The following is a 25,784-nucleotide window of genomic DNA, read 5'->3' as shown; positions in this document are numbered from 1 at the left end:
TTAAGTGACTTTCCCAAGTTACTTAGATATAACTGGTGAACTCAGGATTCAAACCCAGTTCTCCCTGACTCTAAATCTTTTGTTTCTTCTCACTATTTCATGCTCCCTCAGTTCACTGAAAAAAAATTTTAGGGCATAATTAGAATAGTGAAAGATGTAGAAATTTGATGCTACAAAAGAAAGGTCCAAGAAATGATGGTTGTTCACCTGGTTCTCACATCAAGCACCAAAATATATTCAGTAGATGAAAGAGTATATAGCTAAAAAAAACAAAAACAAAAACAAAAAACACCTGTGCTTGTACTAAAAGAAAACATGGGTATTTAGTAAATATATCACAGAGGGGGAAGATATAACACAAAACTTAAAAGCTAAAAAGGAAAAAATAGTGCTAAATATTTTAAACTTCTATATGACAAGAAATAACATACAAGTGAGAAGCTAAAATAGTTAAATGCAATAACACAAAATACAAACACCAAACTGTAAGAATATTTATAATAGTTATATGAGATAGAGCAGTAATATTTTTAATATACAGATAAAATTTTAAAAGAGCAAACTCTCCAAATAAAAAAAAAAATAAGTAAATTAGCCCAGCCAGTATGACTCTATGGTTGAGCATCAACCTATGAACCAGGAGGTCAATGATAAGAGGAATTGTTGGACAAGAGATTATGTGATCCTTCACGTGTGCATTCAGTTTCCGGCAGACAAAAGCATGGATGAAATTACTTTTCCTGTCTCTTCCAGCTAAGTCATACTTCTGACCCATCAATGCCTGGTCAACCTCTGAAATGACGATCAGCTACCGAGGAGTTAATCTGAAATTTTATAGTTCAAAGGGACTGTTAGAATCAAAGAACTCTTTGATTCTAACTAAGAGAGTCAGGAGAGAATTGAGGCTCAGATTGGCGATAGAGCTATTGAGTGGCACGGGCAGGCCACCCCTAGCTCAGCCGGCTTCCCAATTTACTGTGTAATCAATGCTTTCATTAAGGAGTTACCAGAATAGAAAGCCAGGGAAGAGACCATGGAAGTTTTAGAAGTGAATAAGGAATGCCCAGCTGGCATGCCTCAGTGTTTGAGCATCGATCTATGAACCAGGAGGTCATGGTTCGATTCCCGGTCAGGGCACATGCCAGGTTGTGGGCTCTATCCCTAGTGCGGAGCTTGCAGAAGGCAGCCAATCAATCATTCTCTCTCATCATTGATGTTTCTATCTCTCACTCCCTCTCCCTTCCTCTCTTTAATCAATAAAAATATTTTTTTTAATAAATAAAAGTGAATTAAAGAGACTTTAACAAGGTTACTATGAGATGTCCAGGATGTGGAATTGAGAATGCCATGTTCCAGGCCTGCTAAGGAAACAGAGTAGCAACCCCCCACCAAAACAGTATCATTGTCAAAGAGGATTCAGGTGCGGCCAAATAGGACTCTATATTTTATGGGTAGATAAACTGATCAGTTCTTTTATTCTTTTTCATGGGGGGGGGGGGGTGGCCATTTTCCTTGTAAATAAAAAGAAGCAGAATTCTGGTATCATCTGCAAAAACCAGCCTCTGTGTAGGTTAGAGAACTGGACCTACTATGTGCTAGGTGAAAGAACTGGACTTGCTGTGTGCTCTGTTGAAGCAGAAAGGCTTCCTCGGGCTTGTCTTATTCACTTTTGTTCCCCACCCACAGCCCCTCTCCTGGGGCAGACAGAGGGCCTTGTCATTGACAAGCACTCAGTAATTACATTGTGTTGATTTAGACCGAATTGATTGGAGAAAGATTTTAGCTTTTGCTTCTCATTAAATTTGACTTCAGAATGAATTTTTCCTCTCGGCAGTTCTGTGCGCGTTTGGAGATGCTCTGTTTCTCTTCTGGCATGGGCCCCAAAATGGGAGTTAGCAACAGCAACATAAACTGCAGGCATTCTCTATTTCATTTTGTCAGAAGCCACACTGGAATTGTACATGAGAAATGGGGCGGTCAAATTTATTTTGGAACAAAGCTCAGGCCTATCTAACTGAGCTCAGGATGACAGGAACAGGCTTATGACCAAAGAGGGAGTTTTGGCGGGCAGCCAGTCTGGTGACATTGTGTACAGTGTCCCTAGAACCCTATCTGAATATATTAATCTGTCAGTGCATGCTTGTCTATGCACATTACATGTGTCTCTCTTTATTACCCTGTTTTCCCTCTAATTTTGAAGGCGTCTATCCACCCCAGAAATCTAGGAAGCTCACAGAGGCATATGAAATACACACACTGAGAGCCGCGGCATACAAAAGTGTTTCAACCTGGTCAGGCCGTAGCACAAATACCACAAGATGAAATTTCATGTGTCTGCTGCCTAAAATTTCTCAGGAGCATAACACACAAATGCCTCGGTAGGACATGAGGGGTTTTGAGGCAGGTGACATAATCTTAAACAGACTCTCTGTTTTGGGAAACTTTTTCCTTCTGTCGATCAGAATAACATGCCTTATGAAACACCAACATTGTCTGGCTTCCTGTCTTTCAGGTGAATGGCATTGACCTCCGGGGAGCATCCCACGAACAGGCTGCTGCTGCACTGAAGGGGGCTGGACAGACAGTGACGATCATAGCACAATACCAACCTGAAGGTCAGTGAGCACCCAGATGTCTAACGTTCTGATATGTGAGCGCGTGAATGTGCTCCGGCGTTTCTGATCGCCCGTGTTAACTAGCCACTGCCAACAGGGAAAATCGGTGCTTTAGATGCCTAGGACATGAGGCTGTGTTACCCTTCATCTTCCAAGGAAAACTTCAGACAGTTAGAAACGTCTGTTTGAAATACAAATTCAAATAAATAACATCCAGCATCAGCTTTATTTCATTTATATTCTTACCTGATAAATACTTTTTGGTCAGCAATAAACACTATAAAAACAATTGAAATTTAGGAAGCAAGGGGGAAGAGATTTCATCTACAGAAACAGACCATGATCAGTAGATCATATTTTCTCCTTGTAGCATTGATTCTTTGACACTAACATGGTTTGGGATGCCCTTGATGTGGATTTATTTTTTATTTTCATTTTTACTTTTGCCTTTTCTGCTACACTATCACGTGTTTGGAATGCATCACTATCAAACCTGAGATATGTTCCTTTGTTCATGAAACATAGTTAAGTGCACCATTGTGGGCTAGACTCTGTACAAAATATCAGAGGCATCGGCTTCTATCTTCAAGAAATATGGTTAATTGCTTTTGCTCTACATGGCTAGCAAACAGGAGTATTAAATGGCCAAACAGGAAAACACAAGATGCCATCAAGGAAGAGCCTTTGTGCCTGTGGGTAAATGGAGCTTCTTTGGCCTCTCAAGTGATTCTTTCTTAAAGTCAGTTGGTCTATTGTTGTTTGGAAGACTGATGTTTCTGTCTTGCCTGTGGCATCTTAGATTTTACCATTCATGGTGGCCAACCACTGTTAACCTGAGAATAGAGTAAACATTCTGCCCAGTGTGTTTTGATACATTGCTTTCACTTTGCCTGGCTTTAGAATTAGACTGTGCAATTGTTATACAAAAATATATATAATTAAATGCATTCTCATATTGCCCTAGCCCAGATGCAGCTAGAGAGGCTGGGGAAGAAGGGATAGATCAGAGAACTAAAGATAAAATTTATATATATATATATATATATATATATATATATATATATATATGTAAATATAAATATATATATATTCTTCTTCTGGGGGGAAAATACTAATGATGATAACACCAAGGAAACATGTTCTTCCTAGACAGTTTTGGGAAGCCTTTCTACTTCTTAAAAAGGAATGTCTTCTAATAGGAATAAATGATTCCAAAAGTATACATTGTAAAACAGAAAATGAAGAAATGTGGGTTAGCACAGTCTGATGAACAAATTCTGCTTCATAGAGCATAAAAACTTTTTCATGGGATTCTTTCTTGATAGCTGTGTTCTTTCAGTCTCATAACTTGGCACCTGGCCTAAATAACCCTGGGCTGTCTTCCCATTTTGGAAGAATTTCACCTCAAACAATTCTGTAGACTGATAAGGTGGTCAGAACTATAGTTGCACCAATTAGAAGCTCTTAATAGTGAAGACAGCCATTCAAATAACCTTGAACAGAATGATTTCAAGCCTTAAAGGCTATAATAAAGGACAACCAGATTGTCCTAGTTCTATCAGCATAAATCATCTTTAGCTTCAACTTAGGTTCCTTTAAGCAATATTCTTAACTTAGATACTGTGTTGTACTTTATCAAGATGCCTGTTCAAAGCATGTCTTATCACATAAATCAATTTTTAGAGCGCTTCTAATGAACCCTGCAAATAAACAAGAAGCTTATTTTAAAATGCCAAAGTACAGGTCAGATTTACAGAATGACTTCCCCATTTTAACATTTTAACTGTATTGTCATTTGTTGCAGCTTTAAATTGGTTGGAAATGTAGTTATGCAACATCAAGCAAGTATTTTTCTTTCACAAATTTAAATGTTCAACTAAGCCTATTCTACCTATTATTTGAAATGGAAGACTGATTGCATTGTTGCCAATGTCCTTTAGGGACATTTAAATTATACAACAGCTTTAGGAAATAATGAACAATTTTCTTTTAAAATAACAAGTGGAAAGAAGAGTACGCCATGAGATTCCATTAAGAAATTCTCACCACATCCCCTTCATTTGCACAGTATTGTGAGGTGTCCATGCTAAGACGCATTTTATTGATATCTCTTTTGGTATGGTCAAGAACCACCCTTCCAGTAAGTATGTTTTTCAGTTACATTCAAATGCTTTTACTAGGAATATTCTAACTGCCTTGCTCAGTATTACAAAATATACAGAAAATGTGGCCCTTGACCCCATCCCAAGTCTTTGTCATTAAGAATTTTTTATCTTGCCCTAACTGGTTTGGTTCAGTGGATATAGAGCGTTGGCCTTCAGACTGAAGGGTCCCAGGTTCGATTCCAATCAAGGGCATGTACCTTGGTTGTGGGCACATCCCCAGTAGTGGGTCTGCAGGAGGCAGCTGATTGATGTTCCTCTCTCATCAATGTTTCTAACTCTCTATCCCTCTCCCTTCCTCTTTTTAAAAATCAATAAAATATTTTTTAAAAGATTTTTTTATCTTACTGAGGAGAAAGAACTTAGGCATATTTAATAGAGACCGGTTCCTGATGACATAGGACCAAAATTGTATGATAACAGTACCACTTGTACAAATCATGAAACATCAGAGAATGGATAAACCTGCAGGAGTTAGAACAGTACAAATAGTACCTAATGGAAATAAGGGAATAAATCCAAACCTTGAAGAATGGATGGGATTTCTGTCCAGGAGAGGAGGGAGAAAGAATATCTTGCTTAACTCCACAAGACTGTGAAATCCATTCGTGCAGAGAAAAAACCTATATTTTGTTCACTGATAAATCGGCCTTCAGTATTGTACTATAATTGGTATTTCTTAAAGAGTTGCTGAACTAATGAATAAAAGTTTACCATTTTTCAGTATTTGAATTTCCACTTGAAGGTAATTAAAGATTGAAGAGATTCATTTTTACTACTTGCATTTTTAATTTTTGCTTCAAAGCAGAAAATAAGTGCTAAACAAGTGGGCGTCGCAAGATATAAAACCATTTTCAATTGTGTTTTTCATAGTACTTGGCATATTTTTTGAAATAATTATAAATAATTTATAAATATCATAAGGTAGCAATAAATGTTTTTCTTGGCAAGTTTCACTTACCCATATCCACTAACATCATCCTTTTTAAATATATATGTTTTTTATTGATTTTAGAGAGAGAGGAAGGCAGAAGGAGAGAGAAAGAGAAACATTGATCAGCTGCCTCCTGCAAGCCCCCTATTGGGGATGGAGCCCACAACCCAGGCATTTTTCCTGATGGGGAATTGAACTGATGACCTCTCAGTGCATGGGATGACACTTGATCAACTCAGCTACACCAGCTTGCTGGGGTGTTATCCTGTATCTACTAGAGTTCGGGAATCTGTTGAAGGGGCTGCGAGTTAATTAACTAAGAGACTAGACATGAAATATAAATTTGGAAGGCATTTTTCGGGGGAGCCAGGGAAGGCATAGCTTTAGTAGCTAAGTTCCCTGAATCTCTGGACCCCTAGCTTTTTATTAACACATTTTGCCCTATAGCAAAGCAGATATACATTTCAAAGGTAAGGTTTGGTAAGCAGTTAAAAGATTATCATGTTGGGGCAGTGGTCGGCACACTGCGGCTCGCGAGCCACATGTGGCTCTTTGGCCCCTGGAGTGTAGCTCTTCCACAAAATACCAACTTCTGCGCATGAGCCACGAAGTTTCAATCACACTGTACGTGCATGCCTGCACGTGGTATTTTGTGAAAGAGCCACACTCAAGGGGCCAAAGAGCCGCATGTGGCTCGCGAGCCGCAGTTTGCCGACCACTGGGTTGGGGGAACTGCCCTCAGCTGTCTGGCAGCAGGCAATAATATATGCAGATTTTCAGCCCTGCTGGAAGAGTCCAGCATTTATTTGAGGACTTCTGCATTTATTATGACCCTGCTGGAATTAGCCTCCAGCACCAGCCAGGGCCAATATCCTTTTTCCTCATCCTCTACTACTGCTGCATAAGACTGCTTCCTGTTCCTACACTTGATTCTGAATTGTCATGTTTCTGAGCCTTTGCTCATGTGGCTTCCTCTACCTGGAATTCCCTTTTCTCCTTTTCCACCAGAAGGACTGCTAGTCATTTTCAGGACCCTCAGATGTCAATTCCACTAAGAAACTCTTTATTCTGCTAAAACAACATGAATTGCTTATTTCTATGAGCTCCCTAGACCTGTATTCAGGTACCTGGTTTACCCCTTATCATGATTTGCGCATTTCTCTACTCAGGTTAGCTTCTAGAGGGCAAGGACCTCTTCTATCACTCATTTTATCACCCATGTTAATTTGCTCAATATGAACTTGACTGTTCTTAATTTAAGAGTTATCAAATGGTTATCCCATTGTTTTAGAAGTGTAATATTATATCTTCAGTGTGTTGGCCAATATTAATAATAGGTTCTTAAGAAGTAATTAATGAGTAAATATTGAGTGAATGGCCTAGAGTTTTGACATTAGATACAGAAATGTTAAGAATCCAAGGAATGGATAGTTGTTGACGCAATTTGTAGATAGTGCCTTTTTGGTTTTTGTTACAAAATTTCAGAAAGTTTACAGCTGTTGCTCTTTAACATAGCACAAAGAATAGATGATTAAGGCTCTAACATTTTTTAAAGTTCTAAACTCTACTTTAACAGCATTAATAAATAAAAACGGTAATGATTACAACCTAATTGTACACTTGACACAGCCTCTGTGTCAGAATGGGCAAATTTTTATATCACTGTTACCTTCTTACTAGTATAATAATAATAATACCTATATTTAGTGTGAGACTACTGACTGCAGTTGAAATCATAAACCACCAGATATTCACTAAGAGCCAAGTAAATGATATAAATTGTTGTATGAAGCACAAAATGAAGACAATTAATGGCCAAGCTATTCCTATGAAAGTCACCAATATCCACTTGCCTTTAATCTGTCTACTCAGGGCACTGTTGGGAACACTTCAAGGGCTTCAGACGTGCTTGCAAGTAAAAAAGAGGAAGTTGATGGTGGTCCCCATCAGCCAGCAGGTACTTGAGTAGACAGTGGAGGGACCTGTTTTCCTTCACATCTTATTGTTTCACAGAATACTACTTGAGTTCCTAAAAAAAAAGTCCAAAGGACAGAGTTGTTTATTGCCTGGAGGCTTATACATGTGGTATGGTTGATGGTGTTGTGATAGAATAGCCATGTGGTTCATATATAATTCATTCATTCAATAGACTGAACACTTTATTATGCCTCAGTCAATGTTCTAGGGTAATGCTAAGCAGTGACTCAATATAAATAAATATAACATTTGTCAGATAGTGATAAGTAGTATAAATAAATATGAATCAGGGTAAAGATTATAGTGACAGAGAAATATATGTTGGGCAGGGAATATATGTTGCGAATAAGATGCTATTTCAGCAGAGACTTAAAAGAAGTGAGGGAGTAAACCTTAGAGGAGGAAATTAATTATTCTAGAGTCTTGGTCTACCAAGAGTGGTCCATGAACTAGCAGCATAAACATCAACCGAGAGCTTGTTAGAACTGCACAATCTCAAGCCCCCATTCAGGCCCACTAAGTCAGAATCTGCATTTTTGTCAAGACCTGCAGGTTATCTGTACACACATTAAAGTTTGAACACTGCTCTAGAATACTCAGGGGCACTGTAAGAACTGTCACTTGTCACTATTGAATTGGACTCTACCTGGCATAGGGGGCAAAGTTATATGAGACCGCATCACCGGGTTCGATACCTGGCATGTATTACTCAATGACTAGTCATGCTTCAGTGGTTTGATTGGGGATCTGTTGGGCTGCAAGCGGCCTAAGTTAATGTGTCATCCGCCTCTACTTTGTCTACCCCAGTGGTCGGCAAGCTCATTAGTCAGCAGAGCCAAATATCAACGGTACAGCGATTGAAATTTCTTTTGAGAGCCAAATTTTTTATTTTTTAAATATATTTTATTGATTTTTTACAGAGAGGAAGGGAGAGGGATAGAGAGTTAGAAACATTGATGAGAGAGAGAGAAACATCAATCAGCTGCCTCCTGCACACCCCCTCCTGGGGATGTGCCTGCAACCAAGGTACATGCCCTTGACTGGAATCGAACCTGGGACCCTTCAGTCCGCCGACGCTTTATCCACTGAGGCAAACCAGTCAGGGTGAGAGAGCCAAATTTTTTAAACTTAAGCTATATAGGTAGGTAAATTGTTATTAACTTAATTAGGGTACTCCTAGGCTTAGGAAGAGCCACACTCAAGGGACCAAAGAGCGGCATATGGCTCGCGAGCCGCTATTTGCCGACCACGGGCTACCCCATCCTCTAAATACAGATTTTCAAGCAAATTCATAAACTTTGTTCAAGTTACTGTTAATGAGGCAATGAACCTATTCATAAGGTTTCATTCCCTTTAAGTCTGTTCTTTCCTGTAGGTGAGTAAAGAAGCATTGTGTTGGGGAGGGGTCAGGTTGAACCCCTCCCCGATGGATAGCTCCATGAACTGAAAGTCATTGAGGCATCATTATAAAATTTCTTTGAGTAATTCACTATGTTTGAGATCAGAAGTTCATTTAAATAACCTTTTTCATTCTTTTTAAAGTATGAAACTAATTCAGAAAGAAATGTAGGTATTCTTTCAGCATGACATGAAACTCTGATCTTATTCAGGGTAACCACTCTGAAAGTCACCAAGCTTAAACCAGAATTGGAGCCTCTGGTGCATTTTTCTACAAGGTCAAAGATATGGCGAGAGCTTGAAATGAATATCTGGTTTACTCTCTGAAGAATATGGATGCCTTCAATACCTGGAGTTTCTTAGAAATGAAAGCATATACAACATCCAAAAAGCTTACTTAAAATGCATGCTATATTTCTTTCTTTAAATTGATGTCTACATAAGTTTATGCATATGAATGAGCAGCTGTGGCATGTTGAAATGTTTTCTTGGTACAAATAACTGCATCTTAAATGCCCAGGCAAGATTTATAAAGTCTAGCTGTGGGTCTTGGTTAGAAATTGCATCAGCATCCTCAGGGAACATTTAAAATGAGCTTTGGGATGGAAAGTACTGTGCAAGACTGAACTGGGGAGAGAAGATCAGAATTCTAGTGCCAACTCTAACTCAAGCTGTGTGACCGTGTGGTGTTATTCATCTTTATAGCCTCGGTGTTCTCACTGGTAAAATAAATAAAATAAAAAAACAGTTTTGGCTGATAAGACATTATCAGAATACCCCTCCAGTTATTAAATTCTAGATTAAAAACATGACCCCTAATCTCAGGTAGTTTAGAAGCATAAATTCCATTACTTGAAAGCTTTGTCATTAACATTACATCTTTTTGCATTTTTTTGGATTCTTTAAGAAGAAATAACCACACAATCTAGTTAATTTGATGCATTTTGTTGTGGTTTTAAGAGGATCATTGAGAAACAGAAATTAAGAGTTGGAAGAATCCTCAAAGATCAACTTATCCAGCTTCCTCATTTCACAGATATGGGGAGCTGAAGCTCAGTCAGCATTCAGATGAGAAAACAGTTCACTATCTTAAAAGTTGTCATAACTACTAAAGCTGAGGCTAGCTGAACAGCTAGTAAATTCCTTAATTCTTTTAACTCCCTATAGAAGCTCAGAGGCAGGTGACTTAAATAGCCCAAGGAATCTAACTCTATTATTATAATCAAATGGACATAAAGGGATTAAAAAATTCTCATGGAGTCTCAGGGTTTTCTCTTGTATACAACTCCACTTTCATTTCTAACTTGTTACTGTTATTAATTGCTCTTATGCATGTATCACAGTTGAATGATGTGTAAAAGAAAGCTTTAAAAATATAAGCAATTATTGTTCATTTTACAAATAACAAGCAATCTTGCAATACTGGTAATTCGATATATAATCAAGTATATTATGATTTTCCAATTCTAACTTCTTCCTGCAGCCCATTCATCCATTCATCCATCCATCCCTCCATCAGTCCATCTATTCACCTGTCTGCTCATCCATTCATCTATCTATCATCAATCATTTCATCTTTAGTGATAGTCTGTATTGCCATATGTCAGATTTCTACAATAGATTACATTAAATCTGGTTTAATTAATCTAGTAGGCATACTCTAATTTTTACCAAAATATTAGGAAGGAAACTAAACTAAATTTTTACATGATTCTGGAATTTTTATTACATGTCTTTCTTCACAGCTCTCTCACACACATATATTCGACTAACAGCTACTGCCTCTTCCTGCAACTAAAAATCTCCAGTAATATCCACTTATTCAAGGTATCCTTTGTTTTAGCCTTTTCCTTATTGTTTTTGTTTCCTCTCCAACCTCCATCTTGCACATAGCACCACAGAATATGATGGGAAAGATTATTTCTATATCCTGTAAGTAGAGTCTACAGATTCAAAGGAGGTTCTCTCCAGATACTTTATCCCTCTCCATGCTCACACCCCAGTCTGGGCCCAGAGAAAAAAATGTAATGGACCAACAGAAGTATCAATTCCTGACTCTCAGAAAATTCTCTTGACCTCATAAACTATTCTGGGAATATAACATCTCAAACTCATATCAAAGGAGCTAAAAATATTTACAGTTGATTCTAGATTATGCCTCCTCCCCATTTCATCTATGTCCCCATCCCCATATCAATTCTCATTCCATAATTAAACACATTAATCTTTGAGTGTCTCATCCTGTAATTTTATATTAGTTGGCATCTCGTGACATAAAGCACTCACTTGTTAATACAGAGGTTAAATAAATCCTTTGCTAAACACATTTGACAACCAAAAAGATCACTTAGATCTTTACTTGTCTTTAGTAACAACCAGATCAAATACATGGAAACAAAGGGTTTAAATCCTATTCTTGACTATATAAGTATTACAAGATGAACATAGTTCCTCATTAGAAAACCCTTCCACTTGATATGGCATTTCAGGATGTTAGAGAACTGTAAACGTATATTCTGCAGAGACAAACAGAAAGGGAATATAAATCTAGACAGATTTCAAGTACCTACTTGCTTACCTCCATAGTGTGGGCTCCCAGTCTACTAGTAGTTTACCCCCACATTTGTTTGAACATAACCCCTATTTAAGCCAATCCTTGGATTTAATAATGAATAATGAGGCATCTTTCTTTTCCTTTCCCTGACTCTGCAGCCGATGCTTTATTGACCACATGAAAGCCACATCACTTTTCTGAACATTGATTCCCTTGTTTGTTAACAAAGATGGTTAGAGAAATTATTGTTCAGGCTCTTTCCAGCTGATGTTCTATGAAATTTAGTTTACTGTGTTTCCTAATTAACACTTTTCATCAAAGTACAATAGTTACAAACAGATAATTTCTAAATGTTCTCTTTTTATTCCACACATTTTAAAACATGGAAATTCTGCTTTCACCCACTTATGGAAATTGCTCTCTTTGTGTTCAATAGGATTTGAATCCTCCGATAATGGTTTTAAGTTTAATTCCATTAGAAGCAGTTATTGCTTGTTGGGGCTTTCAAGATAAACAACTTACTGTGAATGGCCTCTTTGTTTATAGAACCATGGTAGTCTGAATTTTATCAACCTAATAAATTATTAAATTATAAATTACAACTACTAAGCTTGTAAATGGATTTACTAAGGCTGAAAAGATGAAATATGAAAAAAAAAATAATTTCAGGAAATCATGGCTGCAGAAAGTTGGAATAGTGACCATATTCTTGAATTCTCAGAATCAAAATAATAGCTACTTTAAAATGGAAAAGCCAAGCATAGAAAGTATATGCATCTTCAATGTGTTTTATAAATCCCTAACCCAAATAGGATTCCTAGTAGACTCAATGACAGTCTATAAAAGGCAAAGATGTCCAAACTGCACTTTGGTTCAAGATAATCTATTCTAGTTTCCTTCTCAATTTCCTCATTTTCATGTTCCCACTATTAAGGGTAATTGTTTTCTTAACAAAGAGTTGCTGACCTATTACAAAAATTAAATAATGACAGAACAAACATTCACTCAGTCTTCATTCACCTAATGCTTACTTAATGCTTCTGATGAGTGATACATTGCCCTGGACATTAGAGACAGAATGATGAACAAAATAGATGTGGCCCTTTCCCTAGTGTACCTGTACTTAACCAAGGAAAATCACACTAGTGAATTATAGTAGCTAAGGTTCCTCTAGAAAAAGGAAAGAATTTGGATTTAGATTCTTAGAATTTAGAAACTCAAGTATATTCTTACAGTGTATTAAACCAGGCCAGACCAAAACAGACAAAAAAACTCTAACCTAGATGGAGGGTCAAGAGGGCAAAAGAAAAAAGGGGGCGGGGGAGACATATTTACTACTATTTGTAATACTTTAAACAATAAAATAACATTTAAAAAAAAGAAGGCATTCCAAGGAAGCAAGGCTTTGTTCATCTGAAGGGTGAGTAGGCATTAACTTATCAAAGCAGAGGAAGGAGTTTTAAGGAACAGGAGAGAAAGGTATGTTAAGTCACCTGTGAAGGACAGAGGATGGTGCTATGGAAGGACTGACAGAAAACCGGAGGAAGTGGAAGAAACACCATGTATAAGATGGTGAAAGAGGGTGGCAGAGGCAGATCATGCAGAACTGTGTTGATTATTTGGTTCTTTCTTCTGAAAGCAATAGTGTTGAAAGGCTTGCAGAATCGGATTTGCTTTTCAAAAAGATTGACATGGCTTGCTGAATGGAAAATAGGTCTGAGAGCTCTGAAGGGACTTGGGAAACACCAGGTGAAAGACACTCATCAAGGTGAGAGGAGGTGGTGGTTGGATCAGAGTAGTAGCAGAATAGGTGGAGAGAAGTAGACAGACTCAGGGGGAAAGTAGGTGATAAAACCAATAAACATATATATTGGCTTATACAAATATATAAATTCTTCCAGTCCATAAAAATGTGGCCAACTATGATTAACAATTTACAAGATAATAAATTTCTCAGAGAAAAGCATGTTATATTTATTTTTCCATATTCAGTCCCTAGCACAGTGCCTCATTCATAATAGGCATTTAATAAATGTAGACAATAAAAAATGAATGTAAGATTCTCATGAATAAATATATCTATTTTATAGGAAATCTCTTTTTAGTTTTTTAAAAAATTTTAGCTAAAGCTGAACAAAAGGAAGATGGAAATGGAAAGAGGGATAATTGCAAGAAAGAGAATAATTAAAACTAGCCTGTATGGAACACTCGCTTGAGCCTGATGACATTCTAAAATCTCTGCATATGTTAACTCATTTAAACTTCTCAAAAACCTAGTACACAGGTTCTGTTGCTTTGCTCATTTGCTCATTTACAAATGAGGAAACTGAGATGCAGCATTAGTGGTTTTCCCAAGGTTAGACAACTAGCCAGTAGAGTACAACCAGGATTCGATCTTAGGCAGAAAGATTCCAGAACAACCATTGCACTAGACTGCTTCTCATAGGAAAAGGGAAAAGGAGCCAGATTTGTGTGGCTCTAAAAATGTTGTAGAGAAAAATGGGAAGGAATAAAGGGTATGGGGAATCCAAAGAAAGGAAGATGCCATGTACTCAGGGAGAGAAAAAAGGGAAGTACAGAGGGATCGAAAATGAGTCTAATGGGGAAATAGACATAGGAATGTTCAAGCTAGGCAGGGCCAGTGGGTGGGCAGGATCAGGGAATCCAGTAATCCCATGTGATTGAGAATGGAGGCAAGCTGTACTGGTTTGGAGTAGAACCTGGGCTGGGGAACAGATCCAGGATCCAGTCTAGGAAAGTGTGCTCTCCTTTCTTTTTGTTGTTATTGTTTTTGTTCTTTTCAGGACATAGGAGTCTTGGGCCTGCAGTTCAGCTCTGGGAATAGTTATGATTCCAAAAATGGTATAAAGGCAGGCAGAGAACTCATCCTTTACTATCTGTGAGGCCTTAAGTGAGTGAGGGACAACCTCTCTGAGCCTGAGATTCTTCACGTATAGCATAGGGATGATTATATTTACCTTCAAAAGTTGCTAGAAGAATGGAGACAATGGATGTAGAATCTGGAATGTAGTGGGTCATCCATAAATGACACCTAGTATCACAGCCCTCAACAACAAGCTTGTTTGAGTGAACACTGTGCTCCTCTCTGCCCATCAAGATACTTTGCACTGTACTTAGAACTATCGCTGAGAGGGTCAAAGAGCCTCACAGAGTTTGGGAAGATCGGTGGTTAAGAGCTCCTACTGTGAAATCAGATAGATATGGTTCAAATTCCAGCTCCACCTTTAACAGCTGTGTGACCTTGGACAAATGGCCACTAGGAATATCATTCTTTTCCTATAAAATAGGGGCATTTACACCCATCTCACTGGACAATCTTGAGGATTAAATGAATCAATTCATGTAAAATGCCAAGCACAGTTCCTGCCAAATAGCACATCTTCAATAAGTGGTAACTATCATTATTATGGGAATTACAAGAAAGACCAGAAAGCCTATAATGTGGTTATTATGTGGAGAGAGAGAGAGACAGAAGCAGACCCAAAGGTGGAAAGAACCTTGAAAATGCCCTTGGAAGACTGTGGATTCAGGGTTTTGAGGGATTTTTTTCAGGTAACACATTGATATTGAAATAACTCCTTCTGTGGGAGTGTCAAGTAACCTGCTCTCTGAACACTGCTATGGTCCAGTAAAGGAAATGCAAGGGTATGGAGTAGGGAGTATGAAAGGAGGCAGCTTGGGTCCTGACCTCAATCCCACTCCAACCAGAGCAGGCTTTGTTGCTTTTCATATTTGGTCTTGGCTACATAAAACAATGATTCTACCACCAAAAAACAGTTTTAAGCTATTTTAGCAGAAGGCAGGAAAACCTATTCAAATTAAGGTCTGTGTATATGGTTAGGATCTAAAAATCCCTGTAGCCTGGCTGATGTGGCTCAGTGGTTGAGCACTGACCTTTGAACCAGAAGGTCACGGTTTTATTCCTGGTCATGGCACATGCCTGGATTGTGGGCTCTATCCCCATTGTGGGGTGTGCAAGAGGCAGCTGATCAATGATTCTGTCTGATCATTGATGTTTCTATCTCTCTCTTCCTCTCCCTTCCTCTCTGAAATCAGTAAAGAACATTTTTTTTAATAATAAAAAAATTTAAAAAGCTGTAAGCTCAGTTAATTTTCCATAAGAATGTAAACTCCATGAGAGCAAATTCTTTCTGTTTTGATCATGGCTGTGTCTTTAAGGCCTAGAACAGTGCCTGGCACACAGTAGGTGTTCAATAAATATTTATAGAATGAATGACTGTGTTAAATAAATGTTCATGCCTTAAAGTTTTTCTTGAACTGTAGGGGAGCAAATACATCCCCACTGAAATGCCTATGAGGAGGCATGTTAGTTAACTAGAAATCCCAAACATTGATTTTCGGTGCTAAAAAGATATTCATTCTATGGGAGTAGATCATGCCACCCAAAGGTAGATTCTGGCATCGCTGCTGATACTTTCAGTTTTATTTTCATTCTCTAGTGTGTGAGAGAAAAAGAAAATAAGCAAACAAGTAGACTTTTTTACCCTAATGAACTCAATAGTGGCTTTGTGCATTTTATAGTCTTGGAAAAATTAAATGAAATATAAAATAGTAACTTGCACAAGTTTAATACTTTGCTGTTTCTCATCAGATCTACAGAATAACTGAGATAAATAGACAGGTATAAAAGTTTATCATCATTCTAATTCATAGGAAAGAAAGTGAAGCTTAGTGAAGTTAAGCGATTTTCCCAGGGTCATGGTACTAGTAAATGCTGTGAGCTGAACTTGCACCCAGACCCTCTGATTCTATGTCTTGTGCTTCATACATTTTAACTTCATTTTTAATCCTATATAATAAAGAGTTAATATGAAAATGGTTGTATGCCCTCGTGCCCTTGTGCCCTCACGCCCTTGTGCCGGGGTCAGAGGACCTAAGGCCGCTCTCCCTGCACTGGCGCCCACGCCAGGGGACCTGAGGCTGGGGCTGGGGGACCTGAAGCCAAGCCAGGGAACTTAGGCCATGTCCCCCACCTTGGCACTGGGGCCAGGGGGCCTGAAAATGGGCCGGGGGACCTGAGGCCGAACCCCCCGCCCTGCGGGGCTTGACGGGGGTGGGGATGGCCGGGTCTGGGTCTCGCGTGATTTCAACTTGCACACGGGTGGGCGGGGATTTGACTTTGTGTCCTGTGGCACACCCCAAACTCTGACAGGAGGGAGATTTTCGTATACATTTTACTAATTTTCTTTCATCTCTGACAGTTCTATTATAGAGAAAGGGCAAATAGCAATATTAAAATATTCCCTCTAATTAATTCCCTTTTAATGTGCATGAATTTCGTGCACCAGGCCACTAGTAGTAATATAATTACATGGGTCAAAAAATCAAAATTTTAGAAGTTATACACTGAGAAGTCTCATTTCCAACTTTGTCTCCATTGACCTCATTTCCCCTTGCCCTGATAGGCAGTAATTTAATTAATGAGCAACTTATTTAAATAAAAACTGAAGCTAAGACCATAGAGGAATATAGGTAAATCTTATTTTCAGTGTTTTAAAGGAGAAAAATGCTAAATAGGAGGATACTTAATAGCCTGGAGAGTTAAGGAATAAAAAAATTGTATTTCTTAGTTGGGTTACCATTTACGTCAGTTCTTCATACTATAAGATATTTCCCAAGTCAGAAATAATTTTATAAATATTAATTTTCTTTCAATATGACTGTAGAATACCCAATTGCTGTGTAAATTGCCAAGGGATCACAAGTTCCAAAAGAAACCTTCATGCAGTTGCTCTTCCTAACTGATATGCTTTCTTCCTAGAAAAATTTGGGACACTTAACATCCTCTAAAGAGGTCACTGGAATCTAAAGGGATCTGAAATCAAGGTTAAAGTCTCCACATTTCCTTGGAAACATATGCAAGACTTACCTAGTTTCATACAATAGAATCTTCATAAAAATATTTAACAATCTTTCTTTGTGTGAATTGAATACATAAATTCCTCTTTGTTTACGGTCAATCAGAAGATTCTTTATAAATGATTGATATATTAGTACTGTAGATAATCATACCCTATATTACCCAAATTTTTAATACTTTTATTTTCTTTTAAATATTTGGATTTCTTGAAAATAGTTATCACTCATTGCGGGAGATTTTTCCAGGAAGCAAAGCAGGAATGTTGAGTTTTAGTGATAATTTCCAGCTGGTAAGATTTAGCAATGGGCAACAGAAATACAAAGGACATTTTAAAAGAAACACAATTACCTATAAAATTGCAGACAAATAATTGCTTTGGAAACTATTAGTAAGAAATAATGAAAATAGAATGTCTTCCTAATCATCATCAAAACCCAAAGAAATCAAGATGGGAAGATTATTGAGGCAGTGAATGGTGAGGCAGGGAACACATGCAGAGAAAACTACTAAAGAAAAATAAAATGTTTTCAATTTGGATAGTTCTATTTACAGTTAGGAACACATTTTTCCCTTCTAGTAAATTCAAGAGAAAACATTTTCAATAGTCTTCTGATAAATGAAAATTGAATCTTCTTATTGGAAGCCAAGAAAGTGTATTTTCTTGTTGATCATTTATTTGATCATTCTGTGATTGTTGATGGTATAGAAATTTTAAGTATGCAATATTTTAGTTTTTTTGTCTGAGCTGTCAAATTTCTCTCACAATTTGTTTTCTCTTTGCAATTCCATATCTTTGTCTTTCCTAATTATAAGCCAAAAAAAAATAAAACTTTACAGAGAACCTGAGACTACAGAACAAGCTATAAAGAAACTACAAATATAATATCTGAATATAAAATATAAACTACTTTATTTTATAAGATGAGAGTTGGTCTTTAGAATAATACTTAAATGCACCTATCGAGTATTGTATGCCAGGCATAGTCTTCTTAGGTACTTTTCATCTAAATGCTTATATCTAAATGTATGTCTCCTCTCACGTCCCCAGTTATACCTCTCCTTGAGCTTTATATTTTAACTAGAGGCCCAATGCATGAAATTTGTGCAAGGGGCTCAGCCCCTCGCCGCCGTGGCAGCTGCCTCTGCCTTGGACCCCACCTGCCACAGCTTCATTTGGAAGGTCGTCTGGAAGGACATCCAGAAGGACACCTGGTCTAATTAGCGAATTAGGCTTTTATTATTATAGATAACAATAGATGGCTTATCATTTGCCTAACAGGCCTTGATGTTTTGTCTCTGTGACTTATCAATTATTTCTCTGTCTGCCCAGAATAACCTTCTTTCCTTGTCTACTTGACAAACTTTTCTTTCAAAGAACAAGCTAGAGAACATCTCCTGTGGGAAGCCTTCCTGGCTTCACCACTCCATCCCCAGAATAACACTGCTTCCTCTGTGCTACCTCAGTATCTTGTATTGTTTCATTTCTCCCTTCATCTTGCAATTTACATAAACAAATGTCCAATCTCTCTGCAGACTATAAACCTCATGGGGGAAGGAAGTGACTATAGTAGATAGTCAATGAGTATGTGTATTTTTAATAGTTAATTGATTTTTAGAAAGAAAGGACCAGGGAGAGAGATAGAGAAGTATCATTTGGTTGCCTCCTGCATGCACCATACCAGGGATTGAACCCGCCACCAGGGCATATGCCCTGACCAGGCAGCTTTTCAAAGTACAGGACAACACTCAACCAATGGAACAATACTGGCCAGGGCTAGATAGTCAATGAATGTTTGTTGAATGACTCAGTCAAGGAAGATTTGAGTGCTGGTGTTTTTTTAAATCTGTGCATCTTGAAAATGGGTTGGACCATTTGGAAAAGCTGATGGTGGCTCTAAAGACAATAGTAAAAATAAATGGCAAACAGTTGGGTGGAGGCAAAATAAGAGTTTCTGGTTTATTCCACCAGGAATTGTGCATACATTAAGGAATGAACTAGGTTCAAGGACTCAAGCAATCACAAATACTATACACATGGAGAGAGTAGGTAACAACTAATAATTATTATCATTAGGCTCAGTATGTCTAAATATTTCTGAATGTTATGCCATTTAACCCTCACAAACCCTATAACATTGTTATCCCCATTTTGCACATGAAGATATGAAACGTTAGAGAAGTTACACAATTAAGTGGCAAGAGAAAAATTCCAAATGGTCACTCTGACTCAGGTGCCCATTTGCAACATCACATCTCCAAGTGGGGCCAATAGTCAATCAACAGTTCATCTCCACTACCACCCTCCATGTCCTCACCTATTCTCCATGTCACACTTGTGTAGGCCAATTTGAGAGCATTTCCTTTGCAAAGCCTCATTAAACGTGTTAAATGCATAGTCTTAGAATCTGCAGAGCTTAGTTGTACTGCTAAGCCCCGGAGCTTTAGAACTCTCCTTTGCTCTAAGAGAGCACTTTTTAAAAAAATTCTGGCAAGATGTTGCTTAATAAAATGCACAGCAAGTGTCCAAGCAATTGAAGGAAGAGAGTAGTGATTAGGGCTTAAAAAAGAAAGCAGATTACCACTGAAGTGAGGATTTTTGCATGTCATTTGGTTTAAATGGAAATGTGATTAGAGAGAGAGAAAAAAGACATCTGAAAAGGTCATTTAAAAAAATAGTAGCAATTTTGAATTTCAACTAAATGGATAAAATCTGGGGCATCACAAATGGAAATACTTTCTAAAACTCTGCACTAAAGCATTTCATGTAAAAAATGAAAGTGCCATAGGGAACTGTATGTAACCTCTAAGGCTCAACATGGTTGATAATTAATGAATCTACTTGAATAAAATAACATAAATGTGTTGCCAAGATGAACAGCTGAACTTTAGGCAGTGGCAAAATAGACATACAAAATAGACTTCTATAAGAGAAAGAAAAAGGATCAAAATCAGAAAAGAGAAAACCTGAGGATGAATTTTATTGTCAGTGAATCTGTATTGTCTTTCTAGTCACAAACATGAGATTTTTGGATACAATGGGCTTAATAAGTGAGCCACTGGAAAGTGAATATTTGGAAAAAACAAAACTTCTTATGAAGAGAGGCAGATGTTGGAGGACAGAAGTCAAAGACAGAGTGCTTCAGCTACTTTCCTGCTGTCTGACCTTGTGAAAGGTAGTTAACCCCTCTAACCTCCAGATTTCTCCTCGGTGAAAAGAAGTTAATAATAGCTTCTTCCCGGGGCAATTGTGATGAATAAGTCATCATCGTAATTCCTGCCTCCTAGAAAGTGCTGAGTTGCAAAGTGCCTAATATATGCCAGACATTGTTCTAAGGCAGTGATGGCGAACCTATGACACGCGTGTCAGAGGTGACACACGAACTCATTTTTTTGTTGATTTTTCTTTGTTAAATGGCATTTAAATATATAAAATAAATATCAAAAATATAAGTCTTTGTTTTACTATGGTTGCAAATATCAAAAAATTTCTATATGTGACACAGCACCAGGGTTAAGTTAGGGTTTTTCAAAATGCTGACACACCGAGCTCAAAAGGTTCGCCATCGCTGTTCTAAGGGCTCTTCATCTATAACCATGCAATTCCTACAGCCAGCCTCTCGGCGGCTAAGGTTGTACCCACTTTGGAGATGAAGAAACTAAGGCATAGAAAGGCTAAGTCACTTGCCCAAGATCACACAGGAGGGAAGTGTTAGGGCTGTGATTCAAACTCTGATCTGGCTCCAGTGTCGCTGTTTTTGACCATCATAGCAATCTACCTTTCCATACTAAAATGATAACCTGTTTTAGCTTCTCCATCGAATTTATCACTATATAAAATGATCTCATTTGTTAACTTATGGTCTTCCTTCTCCCATCCTATATAATAAAAGTCTAATATGCAAATTGTCCCCTTGACTAGGAGTTTGACCAGGAGTTCAACCAGGGGTGGGGCCAGCTAGGCAACTGCCTGTGGCCCCTCCCCCTGTTCAGCCCCTCCCCCAGTTACCCCCTCCCCACCACCTGTGCACAAATTTGTGCACTGGGCCTCTAGTTTGAAAATAAGCCCCAGAAGAACAAGAGCCTTGACAGCTTAGTTATTAGTTTATCTTCAGCATCTAGAACAGTAGATATTAAAAAAAATTACTTATAGCATGTTGAATTATAATTATATTTGCTATTGATAAAGAAGCATGTTGAGAAACTATAAAAGGTGATGAAAGAATGAAATAAATAGAGGAAAGATATGTAAGAAATTAAGATTCTGAGATAATAATATGCAAAATCATTGCTAGTCATGAATCAAAAGCATTCCCGAAAACTAATAGTGGCAGTTTGTTTACAAAAGATAGTCTTGGAAAAAATCCATGGAACAGATGTTTTCCCTCATTTTTTGATAACAAAATTAAAAACAGGCACAGCCTCATTTTTCTTCATTTTCCAAAACGATAAGAAGGAACACAGTAGAATCCAGCATTGCCATGGAGCACAAAGAAGAAATTTACTAGAAACAAATAGTCTTGCCTCTTAACTCCCAGTAAAGAAAGCAGTCAATGACATCCCCAACATTCATGTTACTATCCATATCGTTTATAACAATATGATAATAGCATTTGCCATCGTCCAAGTTACTGAGCAAAGCACAACATTAAGGAAGCAAAATGGACATTATATTTTGCCAAGTGCTTTAAAGATTCCACATGGCCCACTTTTCATTGATTAGCCACATCTACAGCCCAGGCAAACATACCCTATCACTGCACTGAGTGTGTCTGAGTCTTAATTTGATGCCTTTGCGTTCCACAGGAGGGGTAAGATCAGGCAGCACTTTCCTATCTCTGTCCAATCAGAGAAAACCAGCAAATACATTGATTGTGCCTCCTTTGTTCCAGCCCTTTGCTAGGCACTGGGAATAAAGCCTCGCCCCTCTCAAAGGTCTTTTTGACTCCCCTGTTTTTCTGAGGCATCTTCTACATATGGGTCCTAACCCTGTATTTGGGAAACTTCTAAACTGTCTGTTAAATCTGAAGGCATATTGTCAGTGGCAAGTACCAGAGCCCAGACCCAGTCTACTGTGCACGCTGGGACAGTCTTGGGATTTTTGTTCGAAGATGAGCCCAAATTAAAACACTTTTCTCAATCCGGATACAAAATGACAATGCGGGAGCCAGCATTCTAATTTAGAATGCAGTAATAGTGTGGAATTTTAAGACAGAAACAAGACATCAGGAGAATTTACAAAACAAATCTGCTACCTCTAAGTGTTTCCATTAATTCCTCTATTTTATAGTAATAAAAAAGGATTTGCTGTTGATTGTGTCCTATTAAGATGTTAATTTCCCATCCCAAGAGATTGGGAGAAAATGGAGACTTTTTAAAAAGTGCTTTAAACACCCTGATAAAAGAACTAGGTTGACAAGTAACTACAAAAATTTCCCTAGAGCAGCGGTTCTCAACCTGTGGGTCGCAACCCCTTTGGGGGTCGAACGACCCTTTCACAGGGGTCGCCTAAGACCCTCGTAAAACACATATATAATTACATATTGTTTTTGTGATTAATCACTATGCTTTAATTATGTTCAATTTGTAACAATGAAAATACATTCTGCATATCAGATATTTACATTACGGTTCATAACAGTAGCAAAATTACAGTTATGAAGTAGCAACGAAAATAATTTTATGGTTGGGGTCACCACAACATGAGGAACTGTATTAAAGGGTCGCGGCATTAGGAAGGTTGAGAACCACTGGCCTAGAGCTTTCCTTAGGCTACATTTTTACAACACCAGGGACAAAAAGGAACAAAGAAAGTCAACACATTTTCTCCAACATTAGTTCTTCCTGGCCTGCAAAAGAAGGAGAAGAAGAGGGAGATATATCATTTTAATACTATAATGGAACAGGCAGTTTTTGGGTAAAGATTTGAATGGTCTTTCCAGAAACCTGGATCATGTTCAAGTCAAATCCAGGATGTGAGCTTACCTACCTGCCAACACCTACCGGGCAGGCTCCGAAGCAGCCTGAGAGCTGACTTTGTTTCTCCTCAAGGCTGGGACAACTGCAGACATCTGGTCCAAAGGAGCTCTGATTATAGCGGCTAACCTATTTAGAGAGCACCTGCTGGGTGAATAGAGCGGCATTGTAGTGGAGTGGTCAGAGCCCAGACTCTGGAGCCAGACTTCTAGTATTCCATTCCTAAACCAGCCACTCTTCAGCTGTGAGACCTGAGGCAAGGTATCATCCTCCTGGTGCATCAGTCTCCTCATTAGTAAAATAGACATAATAATAGTGGCTATCTGATAAGGTCATTGTGAAGATGAAATGAGTGAATATTTGTCAAGTTCTTAGAATAGTGCCTTGAAGATATGTCATAAGTATTGATGGAGAGATAGTGACTTCCATCAACCTTCCAACCAAGGCTAGGTCAGTGATATTAGCCTTCTGCCTTCTTTCTGCACCCCTCCACCGCAACTGGCATTTGTGATTTTCACTAGTTTTTAGCACCACTCATTCAGATTGCTTTAATCTGATTTTGCCTGGCTAGACGTGGTCATTCATGCAACAACCATATATTGAATATCCTCTACACATCAGCCTTCTCTAGGTCCAGGAGCTAGGGGGTGAGGAGGGTAAGGCAGGAAACTGCCCCTCCAATCATCACCCACACCATCACCCCCACTTTGATCTTCCCAGCTCTGCACCTGTCCAAGAAGACCTGATAGCCAATGCCTAGTTTTATATGTTCCTGGTCATGTGACAGTACCAAATTGTTGTGATTTAAGATAAACTGGTGTGAAGCAATGTTCCCATTCATTTAGAAATGGCCTCTCATTCTTAAACAACTCATCCAGTTAGGCTCTTGCTCCAACCCTTGGCCACTTGGCTTATTTTGTGTTCTGAATGTGCTGGGTTAAGTGCAATATCTGTTTTATAAATGGAAACACTGTATATATAAAAAGCCTAAGTGACCATGACAACCAGACAACTAGATGACTGGCTGGTCGCTATGACGCACACTGACCACCAGGGGGCAGACACTCAACGCAGGAGCTGCCCCCTGGTGGTCAGTGCGCTCCCACAGCCAACCTCCTGTGGCCAGTCAACCTCCCTCAGTCACTTCCCCTGGCCGGCCAGCCCTGATTGGCCCCAATCACCCGCCAGGCTGAGGGACCCCACCTATACACGAATTCATGCACCAGGCCTCTAGTGCACTCATGATAACTTCACTTCATGAATTCTAATCAAGAGACCAATTTGAAAATCAAGTGATTGCAAGAATGAAGTTATAGAAAAAGTCTTGATTCACAGTGAATTATTAAAAATCATGTTTTTCACAACTCTCATGTTTTATTATGAATAAAAATTATATTTTTAATGTTTTCCATGTTTATCAGCTCCCAAATTTCACTTATTTGAGTATAATGGCTAAAATGTCACAGGATAGATCTCAGCACCAACGGTGGGTGACATAGCAGCATGTAATTACACCATGGGTGGGAACTGATGTCCTCAGCTAGTAAGAGGGTATTACTGGGAGCCCTTTATGCAGGGTTTTGTCTTCAGGGCTAGACAGGAAGGTTGCCTCTCAAAAAGCCAACTTTGTGGCTAGGAAGAGAAAAACAACTTTGTGGATAGGCAGCTTCTTGTTCTAAACCACATCACAGACCTTGACTCAGATTTTCAAAGCTTCCAAGAAGCTGCCACATTACAATACTGAAGCTCTGTGCTTAAATTAGCCATTATCATCATCATGAAAAGTACTGCTGAACTCCTAAACCCATGCACAGGCCAGCATGGTATAGTCAATGTAATCTTCTAAACAAAATGCAAGATAATGGTAGCTTGTGGTGCTCCATGATTTTATTGCAAAGTCTTTGAAACTTGACTAGGGTAGGCCAGCGGGAACACGACCTTCCCTGCTCTGCTGGGTATCCTCAGACAGCTACCTTCAAGGACAAGAGCCTTATTAGAAACACCTTAAAATTGTTTCTTGAGTCAGCAGTAGCTAACAGATTTTTGGAAATTGGCAGGAATAAGGATCAGACATTTGATTCATCAGGGAAGTCTTACACTTAAGATAATCTGTTTTTGTGATGTGTTCTTCCAAATAAAAACTAATATTTGGATCTGTCTCTTATTAGAAGTGCAATTTTATGTATATATGATCTTTTTAAAAATATATATTCTATTGATTTTTTTACAGAGAGGAAGGGAGAGAGATAGAGAGTTAGAAACATCGATG

The 25,784-nt window shown here is 38.3% G+C and overlaps 1 protein-coding gene across 11 annotated transcripts in view; it reads left to right on the top strand.

The window, feature by feature from the left end:
* Positions 1-25,784, top strand: part of DLG2 (discs large MAGUK scaffold protein 2) — a gene marked incomplete at its 5' end in the record, with an annotated part of 1,947,716 nt that overhangs the window by 1,645,361 nt on the left and 276,571 nt on the right. For all 11 annotated transcript variants that reach the window (XM_081100118.1, XM_081100117.1, XM_081100121.1 and 8 more), the window contains one exon: positions 2,513-2,615. In XM_081100118.1, coding sequence (XP_080956244.1) covers positions 2,513-2,615 — 103 coding nt within the window. The remainder of the gene's footprint in view (positions 1-2,512; positions 2,616-25,784) is intronic.

Source organism: Myotis nattereri, assembly GCF_964212035.1.
Source record: "Myotis nattereri genome assembly, chromosome: 9".
Lineage (NCBI taxonomy): Eukaryota > Metazoa > Chordata > Mammalia > Chiroptera > Vespertilionidae > Myotis > Myotis nattereri.
The sequence above is the reverse complement of the archived record's forward strand: the minus strand, read 5'-3'. Positions and strand labels throughout refer to the sequence as shown.